The sequence below is a fragment of the Elephas maximus genome, chromosome 11 (assembly GCF_024166365.1).
Source record: "Elephas maximus indicus isolate mEleMax1 chromosome 11, mEleMax1 primary haplotype, whole genome shotgun sequence".
Lineage (NCBI taxonomy): Eukaryota > Metazoa > Chordata > Mammalia > Proboscidea > Elephantidae > Elephas > Elephas maximus.
The window spans coordinates 55,308,346-55,322,308 of record NC_064829.1 but is presented as its reverse complement, the minus strand read 5'-3'; the positions used below and the strand labels follow the sequence as shown (position 1 = coordinate 55,322,308).

Below are 13,963 nucleotides of genomic sequence, written 5' to 3'. Positions count from 1 at the left end.
GCAACAGGTCTGGTTTTTGGTTTTAATCCTTCGCGGAAGGGCAAACTTTTTGAATGACTTCAGTACTGAGTTAAAAGGGTGTCCAGGGGCCATACTCTAGGGGTGGGAGGTTCCTTTTTTTAAATTTGCACAAAGGCACCGTATAAAAAGGCCAATAGTATTGTTGTTTTTAGTTGTCATGGAATTGATTCCAATTCATGGCGACCCCATGTGTGCAGAGTAGAACTGCACTCCATAGGATTTTTAAGGCTGTGACCTTTTGGAAGCAGATTGCCAGGCCTGTCTTTCAAGGCCTCTCTGGGTGGCACCTCTGCCAACCTTCCAGCTAGCAGTCAAGCACTTAGCCATTTGTATCACTTTGCGGAAAGGCCAGAGGGACAGCAGTTCTAGAGAGATTTTTGTAACAGATAATACACAAAGTGGGTAAATCACAGACCAACCTAGAGCTGGCTTGGAGACCAATTCTCATAATTCACCACCAGACCCTGTTTCTCCTGAGTTAGCCCAAGAACGTAGATGGAGTCTTTGCTATCCCCTCCTCAACTTGACCTTCTCCTCTTTCCCATCTGTTTCTTGCTCACTCTCAGCCAGGCTATGAGCTGAAGGCACAATGCCTAAGACTGCAAAAGTGGTGCTGCCAACTGTCTCAACCTTCAGGAAGGAGGTGGGCCGGGGGGCTGGGACTCTGGAGGTCCAAATTTAATTTTTATCAATTTCACATATTGGGCATAGAAATCTATAAAAAAGAATCCTGCTACATTAAAAAAAAGGGGGGGGGGGGCGGTTAGAAAAGGCCACTGCAGGAAGGGAAAAGGGAAGGGAGAGTTGCCTTAGCCCTTGGAGTTGTTGGTTGAGTCAATTCTGAAGCATAACAACCCTATAAGACAAAGTAGAACCGCCCCATACGGTTTCCAAGGAGCGGCTGCTGGATTCAAACTGCCAACCTTTTGCTTAGCAGCCAAGCTTTTAACCTCTACACCAGAGTTGTTGGCGTCCCCCCCAAATCTGGGAAAGTCTCCCTTCTGTGACCACACGTACCAACCCCTGCCCTTTGTTCCTCACCATAGGCAGGTTCCACGTGGAGAGACCTTGGCAGGGTTCATTGTGTTGTCAAGTTGACTTTGAGTCCCTTCCCTACTGGAGGCCACAGCCAAGGCTGAGGCATTTGAGGGCTACAGAGAATGAACTTCTGTTCGATGAGTGGAGCAAAGATACAGGAAGTATGTGTAGGTCTTTTTAAAGAGGCCATTATCAGTGCCTCTAGTTTTTGCATTGGTTATGGCCTTGACAATTTACATTTAAGTTTGATTTTCATCTGCAGAATCCAATTTTCCCAGTGAATTTCTACACCGTGGCTCCAGTGTGGAGAAAGGATTAGAGAGGGCAGAGTAGATGCAGTGGACTCAGAGGCTATTTCAGTATTCAGTGGGAGATATGCTGGTGAGTTGGTTCAGGGTGGCACCTAGGGTGTGGGCTGATTCACTATCCCGAGGCAACATGTTAGTAGAGGAAAACAGAAGGTTCCTCTACCTGTGATTTGTGCCAGACATACAGTTTAACAATGACTATTTGAAGCCACTGTCAGGTGGCTGGTTTCTTGCTCTGTTATTGACAACAAACAAACAAACCAAACTCATTGCTGTCGAGTCGATTCCAACTTACAGTGACCCTATAGGACAGAGTAGAACTGTACCATAAGGTTTCTAAGGAAAGGCTGGTGGATTCAAACCACTGACTTTTTGTTGGTAGGCAAGCTGTTAACCACTGCACCACTAGGACAGTAGTGGTGATAATTCATGCATTACCGGAAGGAAGAGTTAGACAGTGTGGTCACTACTTTGGGGCATCCATTGTTCTCTCCTCAGGATCCTTAATTGAGCCAAGGCTTTCTGTGTCGTCATTCCCAGGTAACAAATATGAAGTCAAGGTATACACTGGTGATGTAATTGGTGCAGGGACAGATGCTGACGTCTTCATCAATATCTTTGGAGAGTATGGAGATACAGGTAATGGGTTTGAAATCCTTTCTCCACAAGCCATGCCCAGCACTGCTTTTAAGTGAGTTTTTTTTCCTTCAATCCATGCAGAGACAAGAGGGTCTGGTACTGGGCTCAAGCTCATGAAAAAAGTCAGTGTTTTGGACTTGAAAAGGGCAGTAGAAACGGAGAGAATATGTTGAGCTTGATGAAACCACCTGAGGAGGAAGGCAGCTTGGGGACCCTTCTGTTGAGCATCTCTCCTCTTCTTTGATGTAGTTTGTCATGGCCTGTCCTGGGCATCAGGGCACCCATTTTGTATTGTAAATGTATGTGTGTGATGTGCTGTCAGAATAAGGTATGCTTGGTTTTGGGGTTGATTAAAATTGTCTGCATCCCTAGACTATGAACAGACCCAGGCTCTACAACCCCAGGGAACTCATTCTCACTTACTCTCTTCAGCTACCCCAGCTGCATGCCCATCTTGAGTTATATTTTGAGAAGCAGCTTCACACAGCCTGGTTCAATGCAGTGCTTTGGGGCAGGTCAGAATGGAGCTGGGGATAGAATTAGACTTGACCTCATAGGTGAGGCAGGAACTGAGGGCACAGGCACAGGTGCAGGTGTTGGCAGAAGTTCAGGCCAGTGGGACTGAGAAAGGAAGTTTTCTCCTGTTTCAACCAATTTTGGGGACTCACATAGGAGTCAGAAAAGCTAAGATACCTATGAATTTTGTACACAATATATTAAAGAATTCAAAATCCATTGTTGACCTTAGAACAAAGAAAGGGAAATCCGCAGGTGTCATAAATGAAGAGAGACATAAAAACCAAAGTGTTAACTCTAAATAGACACCATGGCTCTTGGAAAGAGGGACTTTCATGCTCAGTAACCTAGAGGATGGGTTTTCATACTCATTTGGGGTCAGATAATGAAGCCCTGGCCCTGCATGAGGCAAGAGACTCATAATCAGAATCTGACATAAAGCCAGGAACCCTGAGGGCTATATATTCAATGAAGAGATAGACCGGGAAATATATGCTCTTTACTACAGTAAACGAATCTCTGCAAGGTCTTTAGATTAAAATGTATATATTGAAAAATTGGTGCCTGGGGCCTACATCACACGTGGGCTTGAAGTCTGATTTTACACTACAGTTGTGATTTGGGAACCCTCATACAGAAACTGGTTCCCTTGGGTGCTTGGCAGAAGCATTTGCAAGACTATATGAGATCCCCACAGATAAGTAACGAAGATGAGTTCACTTTCCAAAACTACAAAACACAAAAAGACTTAATCCACCATGACCAAGCACCAAAATGCACAACAAACAATGAGATTAAAATTGACAAGAATTTCAGTATTCTTGAATGGAGTAACCTGAGAAAAGCTATAATGTAAGTGTATTTAAACTAACTTAAGACATGAAAGAAACTATTGAAGAAAATAAGGCACCATGGAAAATATGGTAAAATACATATACATATAAAAAAAAAAAAAAAAACAGAATTACAGGAAATGAAAAATACAGTTACCAAAGATGAATCCTTAATAGATGAATTAAACAGCAGAATTAGAAACAATTAAACAGTGATTAGTAAACTGTAAGATAAATATAAGCAATTACTCAGATGTACCACAAAAAGAGAAAAGGTTGGAAAATATAAATGAGAGGTTATGAGACATGGAGGGGAGAATAAGAAGTTCGGATAGATGTTGAACAGAAAATATAGAGAATAGGTGAGAGGAAATATTCAAAGAGATAATGGCTAAATCTTTTTCAGAATCGACCAAAGATATGAATCCTCGGATTGAAGAAGAAAAATGAGTCATTGACAGGATGAATAAAAATAAATCTTCTTTTAGATATATTGTGATGAAACCAAAGGCAAAGAAAAAAATCTTTAAAGTAACCCTATTTGGCAGATTACCTTCTTTAAAAACAATAATTAGGCTGATAGCTATGATGGTTAAGGGTGTGTGTGTCAGCTTGGCTGGGCCATGATTCTCAGTTGTTTGGCAGTTATGATGTAGACGTAGTTTGGCAGCTATGTAATGATGTAATCACTGCCATGATGAGATCTGATACAATGTAACCACCTCTATGATGAGATCTACTATGAACAGCCAGTCAGCTGAAAGGGAGTTTCCTTGGGGGTGTGGCCTGCATCCAATATATATGGACTTTCTGGCAAAGCTTGCTGGGTTTTGCTCTGCTCTGGATCCTTCATTTGGCTTGTCATTATGTGACCTCCAGTTCTTGAGACCCGAGCCAGTAGTCTGCTGTCTGACCTGCCAATTTTGGGTTTGTCAGACCCTGCAGCTATGTGAATCAGGAGAAGCCTCCAGCCTGATGCCTGACCCATGGACTTGGGCCTTGCCAGCCTCTACAACTGCATGAGCCATTTCCTTGATATAAATCTCTCTCTCTGTGTGTATCTCTCTCTATATATATACCAGAAAAACCGGTTGCTTCCGAGTAGATTCCGACTCATAGTTACCCTAAAGGGAAGAGTAGAACTGCCCCATAGGGTTTCCAAGGAGCCACGGGTGGATTTGAACTGCCGGCCTTTTGGTTAACAGCTGAGCTCTTAACCACTGTGCCACCAAGGTTCCATACACACACACACACATACACATACATACACATATACATACATACATACATACTATATATATATGTAATCACACTTCACCGGTTTTTCTTCTCTAGAAAACCCAGTCTAAGACATGAGCAGGTTTCTATCATCAGCCTATAGAGGTCATGAGTCCATGGATAATATCTTCAGTGTCTTAAGCAAGACTGTATGTCCATCTAGAATTCCATACAAAGCTAAGCTATCATTCCAGAGTAAGGGAAAAATCAGTGCATTTCCATGCAAAGAGAAATAGGGTTTAATACTCATAGACCCATGCTTAAATAACCACTAAAGTATACGCTTTAAGAAAACAGAAATGGTACCCAGAAGAAAGGAGTGAACTACAAGAAACAAAGGTGAGCAAAAAACAAAACGAAACAAAAAACTGTGTGACAAATCTAAGTAAGCATTGACTATAAAAAATTAATAATACTGTTTAATTTCAAGATGGCCCCCAAACACTAGATAACAATAATCTTTGAGAAAGAAAGTGGATAATGAGAGTTAAAATATTCTAAGGTCCTTGGTCCCAGTCTGTCACCCCCTGACACACACTACAAGGAAGGTAGAGATATTCATTAAATTTAGACTTGAATAAGTCAATTATGCATATTAAAATTGTAAAAGTAACCACCCAAATTAGAAATGTATAACTTATAAACCAGTAGAGGAATAAAAGGGAATAAAGAAAAAAAAAAATCAGTCCGATAAAAGGGAAAAAATAAGAAAAGAGAAGTAAAGAAAAAGCATGGCAAGTAGCAAAAAGTAAGACAATAAAAATAAATTGTAATATGTCAATAATCAACAATAAATTGAATAAACTAAACTCAGTTAAAGATAGATGTTATCATATTCAATGAAAACAAGTAAAACCCAGCTTAAAAATATGATACAAAATGGCTAATAATAAATAGATGGAATAAATTATACCAGGTGTCTTAGTCTGCTCTGGAAACCCTGGCGGCGTAGTGGTTAAGTGCTACGGCTTCTAACCAAGAGGTCGGCAGTTCAAATCCGCCAGGCGCTCCTTGGAAACTCAATGGGGCAGTTCTACTCTGTCCTATAGGGTCGCTGTGAGTCGGAATCGACTCAACAGCAGTGGGTTTGGTTTTTTTGGTTTGGTCTTAGTCATCTAGTGCTGCTATAACAGAAATACCACAAGTGGATGGCTTTAACAAAGAGAAGTTTATTCTCTCACAGTCCAGTAGGCTAGAAGCCCAAATTCAGGGCACTGGCTTTCTCTCTCTGTTGGCTCTGGAGGAAGGTCCTTGTGATGCATCAGTCTTCACTTGGTCTGGGAGCATCTCAGCGCAGGAACCTCTGGTCCAAAGGATGTGCTCTGCTCCCAGCATTCTTTCTTGGTGGTATGAGGTCCCCATGTCTCTCTGCTTACTTCTCTCTTATATAGCTCAAAAGAGATTGGTTTAAGACACTGCCTAATCTTGTAGATCTCATCAATATAACTGCTGCTAATCTACCTTATTACATCATAGTGATAGAATTTATAACACATAGGGAAATCACATCAGATGATAAAATGGTAGACAGTCATACAAGTGAAACATGACCTAACCAAGTTGACTGATACTTTGAGGGGACACAGTTCAATCCATGATACCAGGAAAATATCAACAATAAGAAAGAAGTGGCACAGCTATATTACTATCTGACAAATTAGACTTTAAGACAAAAAACTTTGTTAGAAATAAAAGTATCTTACACAACGAAAAAAGGAACAACAATTAACCTGGAAGATATAACAATTCTGAACTTGTATACACTTAACAATATATTCCCAAAATATGTGAAGCAAAAATTAACAGAATTCTTGGGAGAAACTTAACAAATACATAATCATAGTGGGAGATTTTAACACAACATTCTCAATAACTGATGGGTCAAATGGATAACAATTTAGTATGCAAGACTAAGAATTTAACTACACAGTTAAGAAGCTTGATCTAATGGACATAGGTAGATTCCTGTATTCAGCTGGCAGAGAACACACATTCTTTCCAAGCATATAATGGAAAGTTAGTAAAAACTGACTACATCCTAGACCATGAAGCAGTCTTAACAAGCTCAGATGTATCAATGACATACAGACGTTTTTAATCATAAGACAATAATATTAGAAGAAACTCTAACCTTCGCCTCCCTATTTAGAAATTAGAAAGCATATTTTTAAGAAATTAATTGAGGAAGAAATGATAATGTGAATAATCTGGTAACACACATTATATACATTATAAACACCATTGGTGTTTTCAATCACCTCATATACATGCGAAAGCTGGATGATGAAAAAGGAGGATGGAAGAAGAACTGATGCACTTGAATTATGGTGTTGGCACAGAATATTGAATATACCATGGACTGCCAGAAGAATGAACAAATCTGTCTTGGAAGTTCAGCCATAATGCTTCTTAGAAGGGAGAGAGCCAGACTTTGTCTCCCTTACTTTGGACATGTTATCAGGAGGGACCAATCCCTGGAGAAGGACATTATGCTTGGTAAAGTAGAGGGTGAGAGAAAAAGAGAAAAGCCCTCAGAGAGATGGATTGACACAGTGGCTGCAACAATGAGCTCAAACATATATACTGTTGTGAGGATGACACAGGACCAGGCAACGTTTTGTTCTGTTATACATGACGTCACCATGAGTTGGAACCAACTCGATGGCACCTAACAAATCAATAACAACTCCTTGTTGTTGTTAGTTGCCATCCAGTCGATTCCAACTCATGGCAGCCCCATTTATGCAGAGTAGACCTGCTTTGTAGGGTTTTCAAGGCTGTGACCTTTTAGAAGGAGATCGCCAGACCTGTCTTCTGAGGTGCTTTTGGGTGGGTTTGAACTGCCAACCTTCTGGCCAGTAGTTGAGCGCTTAACTGTTTGTTCCACTATGATAACCTAGAACAGCATTTATCTGGGGGAAAGACACAGAGACAAGAGCAGCAGCGTGTGTGCAAGGCCTTGTTTGCTGTCACATTCAGGTGCATCCCAGAAGGATCTTGCAGGACAAGACCACAGACTCAGGAGAGGGACTTTGGCCCTTGGGCTTGAGGTTTTTAAGTTGCATGACTACAGAAGCATTAGCCCCTTTCCTGGCATGGCTGGGGTCCAATAGGACTTGGCATTGTTTCTTTCTTCTCTACTTGTCTCCTTTGTAATTTTCTCGTGTGTCTGTGCATACAGGGGAGCGTAGGCTGGAAAATGAAAAGAACAACTTTGAAAAGGGAGCAGAAGACAAGTTCACACTGGATGCCCCAGATTTGGGGCAGCTGATGAAGATCAATGTTGGCCACAACAACAAGGGGGGGTCTCCAGGCTGGTTCCTGTCCAAGGTGGGTTCAGCCGCCTGTCTACGGTCCCTGTGGCCTGGGAGGGGGTGATTCTGACTCTTCAGAGAGTTATGTTTCAGCTCCAACTTCCCGCCCTAGGCCTATCTGACTTTACTCTTCTACCTTAGCCCCCTGGACAATCATGTTGTCCTCCTCGTAGCTGTAAGACTTTGCTCGTGTTCTTGGAATGTCCAGTTCGCTCATCCCAACCTAGCAGGGCCTAATCATCCCTCAAGCCTCCACCATGAAGTTTCCCCATCTCTGGCCCACTAGAACCTCTTCCTCCCAAGAGCTTACCGTATTTTTATGCAAATAACGTGCATTTTCAATGTTTGTTTGCCAACCGCGCCCTCCCTACCATGTGGTATGTCTGTAAGCATGCTAAAAAAATTGGCGTAGTGCACTTCTGAAAATACCTCGTAGGGCGGGGGAGGGCGTGGTTGGCAAACGGAAGTAGAAAAAAGAAGTAGAAGGCACACATTATTTTTATAAAAATACAGTACTTACTATCCCCTATAGCAAACTTGATACCTGTAACTTTAAACCTATGGCTGAAACTTAACAGGGGACTAAGGTACTGTGGTAGGTAGATTCACTGAGAAGGGGGGAAGTCAGAAAAGATATGAAGAGCAGAAAAAATATTAAAATTCAAAGAAGTGTGAGGCCATTTAGAAAATAAGCAACCAGTCCTTAGCATGTATTTCCCTAGGTCTTGAGGACATCAGCATATTTCATCACAGAACGATAATAAAATGTTATTATGTGATATATTTTGAAAGATACATATATATATATTTTACTGTGGGAATTCCTTTTTTTTTTAGGATTTTTTTTTAATCGTACTTTAAAGGTTTACAGAACAAACTGGCTTGTCACTAAGCAGTTAGTACACATATTGTTTTATGACATTGGTTAACAACCCACAACATGTCAACACTCTCCCTTCTTGACCTTGGGTTCCCTGTCCCCTCCTGCCTTCTAGTCCCTGCCCCTGGGTTGGTGTGCCCCTTTAGTCTCATTTTGTTTTATGGGCCTGTCTAATCTTTGGCTGAAGGGTGAACCTCAGGAGCGACTTCATTACTGACTTAAAAGGGTGTATGAGAGCCATACCTCAGGGTTTTTCCAGTCTCTGTCAGGCCACTAAGTCTGGTCTTCTTTTGTGAGTTAGGATTTTATTCTACATTTTTCTCCATCTCTATCCAGGACCCTCTATTGTGATCTCTGTCAGAGCAGACAGTGTGGTAGCCAGGCACCATCTAGTTGTACTGGACTCAGTCTGGTGGAGGTTGTGGTAGTTTTGGTCCATTAGTCCTTTAAACTAATCTTTCCCTTGTATCTTTAGTTTTCTTCATTCCCACTTGCTTCCGAAGAGGAGAGACCAGTGGAGTATCTTAGATGGCCACTCACAGGCTTTTAAAAGCCCAGACGCTACTCACCAAAGTAGAATGTAGAACATTTTCTTTATAAACTATGTTATGTGAATTGAGCTAGCTTTTTCGAAAGATATTTTTGAAAAAATGTGTTTAAATGGCCTTATTGCTTAAAAGGGAATCCTCTCTTTCTGTGTCACCATCCTCAGCTCTGTGGCTCTCTCATCCTCGAACTTATTGCCTCATGATCACATGATGGCTGCTGTACCTTGAGGTATCTTATTTGTGTTCCTGATGGGAAGAAAGGGAAGACCAAAGAGAATAAAGACACTTTTCTGGCAAGCCTTGCCTTACATTGAGAGAAGCAAAGCCCTCCCTTGAGCTTCTGCCTACATTTCATTGACAAGAAATGTGTCAGATGGTCACCCTAGCTGCAGTAGAAACTGGGAAATCAAGTGGTTAACTTTCCAGTCTTTTTAGTAGAAGTAGGCTGGGGAGAAGATGATTGGAAAAGAGCGTTGAGGGAGCATCCTAGAGTGTCTGCCACATGTCTCTCCATAAACAGCCTGAAAGTCCCAGTGCTTGGGAAGGGACTGGGCTCTGAATCAATGAGGTGGTGAATGGCCAATGTTCCTTTGGAAAGGAGGGGGCTTGTCTGGCCCTAGGAATAACCACCTTGGCCCTGAACGGGGACCCAGGAGGGTCCCAGGACTGTCTGATTTGAGAAGATGTGGGACAGAAGTCCAGATACCAAATATCCAACACATAGGCCTGTCTTCAGGGTGGTTTTCTATTCAACAGGGCACAGGAGAGAGAGGGGGCAGACAGGTTTTAAGACCTCAGTTAGCATGGGGCACAGAGAAGGTAGCTTGAAGCCCAGTTCCTCCACCCTGGAAAGCAGATAGTCTGAGTGAGAACACAGGCGTAGTGGAAGGAATTACAAATGGTACCTGAGGGCCTGGGTATGGCCCTGTAGTTGCACACCTCGGGCGAGTTACCTGCTTCTTGAGCTCAGGGTCCTTCCTGGTCACATGGAACTCACTCACCTACTGTTCTCTTGGGGAGGCTTCATGAAGGAGGGGGGTTCCCATGCCAAAATATGCCCTTCTGTCACCTTCACACTTGGAGGGCAGCTTGGCTTGGTGTGAAATCTAAGGGTGAGAACAATTTTCCTTTAATACTTTGTAAATGTTGTTCTGCTGCCTTCTGAAATTTGATGTTGAGACCAACCTGACTTTTGTTAATCTGGGTAATCTATTCTTTTCTATCGGGATGTTTGCAGGATTTTTTTCTTTATATAGGCAATTAAAAAATCTGTCAGACAGCACCTAGAGTAGGGCCTAGGGTCATTTACTCCCCTTTTCCTCCTTCCTCCCCTCTCCCTTTCCTTTCTTCCCTTCTGTTGTTTTTGTTTTTAATTTCCCTGGACACTATGAGCCTTTTCTATCTGATGCATGCTATTATTGTTGTGTGCCTTCGAGAACTGTCCCATAGGGTTTCCTAGGCTGTAATCTTTACAGAGACAGACTACCACATCTTTCTCCAGGGGAGCAGCTGGTAAGTTATTTGATTGATTGCTCAGATTAACTAAACCTCATAACTCTGGTTGGGAACTTTCATCAGGTGCCAACCTGATACTAGACCCTTTATTTATGTCATCTCTTTAAGTTTTTTGGAACCCTGGTGGTGCAGTGGTTAAGAGCTCGGCTGCTAACCAAAAGGTCGGCAGTTTGAATCCACCAGCCATTCCTTGGAAACCCTATGAGGCAGTTCTACTCCATTCTGTGGGGTCGCTATAAGTTGAATCAACTCAATGGCAACGGGTTTGTGTTTTGTTGTTGTTGTTGTTGTTGTTGGCTTTAAGCTTTGAGGGTGGGTATTTCTTGTTCTTGAAACCACGGCTGGCACATTAGTCTGTGAACAACATTAGGCAAGGGTGCTGAGTTACTAGTAGACTGGACAGCTTATCTGATAAACAACGCACTTTCCTTCATTGCCTCGCTTTCTCAATGCCGTGAGAGTCAGAGGAAGGGGGCTATGAGGCAGATTGCAGCTTGGCTTAGACCCTTGGCAAGGACTCCCTAACCCCCCAACCCAACCCTGGGAGATGAAAGACACAGAGAAATGGAAGATAGATCCTCCTTCCTGTGCAGATGAGACTGGACTTCCCTGGCAGAATCTCTACACACTCCCCCAACCCCAGGAAGTGTCACAGTGGTCCCCACACACTCAATGTTAAAAGTGCAGAAACTCAATCGAATCAGCAGGCTCTGGGGAGCTGATTCACATCAACCAAACTCACAAGGGAGTGACTTATAAACCAGAGCCTAAATGTCAATTTATCTGGGGACAGAACCCTGGTGGAACAGTTGATGCTGGTCACTGGCTTGGGCCACCAGCTCCTGCCTGGGGTGGGTGTATCAGGAGTCCAGATCTCAGCCCAGAAGCTGCTTGATGAGAACAGGTGAGTATGTCTTATTTCCATACCTCTGAACCTTTTGTCTTAGAAAATGAATCTTTTATTGAAAATCAGAAACCCTCTCTCTTGGGCAGTCTTGGCAACACTTTGGCAGACATTTTTACTTTTGAAGTCACCCTTGTCTATCACAGGATGCTTCTGCCAGCACAATGTGTTTGAGTTATTAAGAGTTCTGCTTATCTTAGAGGGAGTTCTCAGTTGGGTCTTCCCAACACATTTCCATGGATGCCCCAGCTCCCTGGTGAACCCTGGACAGCACACTCATTTCAGCCTACCCAACTTAGATCCACGTGAGCCATTCAAGGGAGCTTCAGAGATGGCCAATCCACTCAGCCTCACTGAAGGTACCTGACATTTTCTGGCCTGAGCACCAGAACCTCGAATTATCTCTGCCTGATTGGAGCTTACAGCTCCCCTGCATGGGCTCTGCTTCTCAGCAATAAGGGTAGAGTCCCCCGCTTCAGCAGGTGAGGAAGGTGATGATCTTGTTGCAGTTTGCAAATCCAGCTTCCAGTTCTCATGCTCCAGCCTCACAAGGAATGTTCTGCCAAGTTACTTTTTTTCATTTTTATTCACTTTTTATTGTGAAAATATAGATAACACATTTACCAATTCAACAGTTTTCATGTGTACAATTAATTCTGTGAATCCAATTACATCGATCATGTTGTGCAACCATCGGCAATACTTGTTGCCAAATTTTTCTTCACTAAATGCTTTCTAAACAATGCTTCCCCCTTTTTTCCTCCCTCCTGCCCCTGGTAACCCCTACTAGATTCTGATCTCTATACACTTGCCTATTCTAGGTATTTCATATTAGTGAGAGCACATAGTTAGTATTTGTCCTTTTGTGACTGACTTATTTCATTCAGCATATTCTTGCTTTCAGTTCGGAACGTTCTGCAGGAGTGGTGGGAGTAGTAGCCCATTCACTCAAACAGGAGGCAGTTATTGGCCATCCTTATGTGAGTTTTAATGTTTTGCAGGGTTTTCCTGCTGACAGGTACGTCCTCGTGATAAGCATGAGCGTGTATTCTGAGAGGACACTCAAGTGATGGAGGGATTGGATTGGGTCACCAGGTGTGCCCTCAAGGACACTCAACAGCATTCCTTTCTCTCTTCCCCTTCTCAGATTATCATTGAAGATATTGGAAACAAAAGAAAATATGATTTCCCTCTTAACCGGTGGCTGGCCTTGGATGAAGATGATGGCAAAATCCAAAGGGATATCTTAGTGGGTGGAGTGGAGACCACAGGTAGAACTGAATAAAAGGGCAGGTGAATTGGCTAGTATTTCTACTGAGGGTCGGTGTTCTCATGTGTGGACCTGAAGGCCCAAGGTCAAGCTGAAGCCAGCAGTGTCTGCACATAACATTCTCCCTGCTCCTGAAAATGTCCTCTTCCTCTGAACTAGAGCCTGGGGCTCTGCTGATGTCAGGGGAGATTCAGAAACGTCCCCAAGGAGACACTAACTGCCCGGGGCAAAAGAAGTTATTCATAGGATGAAGGGAACCCTGAGCCATGTGTTGACTCCTGATAAGGGTGGACATTTATGAGGATGTTGATTTACTCTTAACTCTTCCTAATATTGAGCATTACTGTATATCAGGCCCTCTCCTAGGCACCTGACCCAATGCATTTCCTTTCATCCTCATAAAAACCCTATAATGTAGAACTGTTGTCCCCATTTCACAGATGAGAAAACTGAGGCACATAGAAGTTAAGAGACCTGTCCAAGGTCTCATAGCTAGTAAGTGATAGATCCAGGGTTTGCTCTGCCTCCTATGTTGTTTTTGTGTGCCATCGAGTTGATTGTGACTCGTAGCAACCCTGTAGAGCTCTACGGCATTCCAGTGAAAACCTCCAACTCGGTGTGCAGGCATGGTCACTGATGCTCCAGAAAATCAACTTTGATGTGGTGCCCATCTGGGAATGTGCTCTGCTGCAGAACCTCCTGTGGCTCGCCTCTGCACAGCTCACCAGACCAGCACCTTTCCAATACCCCTTCTCCCATGGCTTCCACACTCCCTCCTTCTCCGTCCACCCTATCGCCACATCTTCCACTCTTTCCTGTATCCACAGCCCTTCTGCTCCCCCCCACCCCCCGCTGCTCCCTCTCACCTCCTTTCTCCCCTCCCCTGGCTCTCACTCTAC

At 43.1% G+C, this 13,963-nt stretch overlaps 1 protein-coding gene across 1 annotated transcript in view; it reads left to right on the top strand.

Annotated features, from left to right (window-relative positions):
• The window catches only part of LOXHD1 (lipoxygenase homology PLAT domains 1), a 186,099-nt gene that overhangs the window by 58,807 nt on the left and 113,329 nt on the right, over window positions 1–13,963 (top strand). Inside the window, exons 5-7 of the mRNA XM_049901744.1 lie at window positions 1,908–2,006; window positions 7,815–7,963; window positions 12,942–13,065. Coding sequence (XP_049757701.1) covers window positions 1,908–2,006; window positions 7,815–7,963; window positions 12,942–13,065 — 372 coding nt within the window. The remainder of the gene's footprint in view (window positions 1–1,907; window positions 2,007–7,814; window positions 7,964–12,941; window positions 13,066–13,963) is intronic.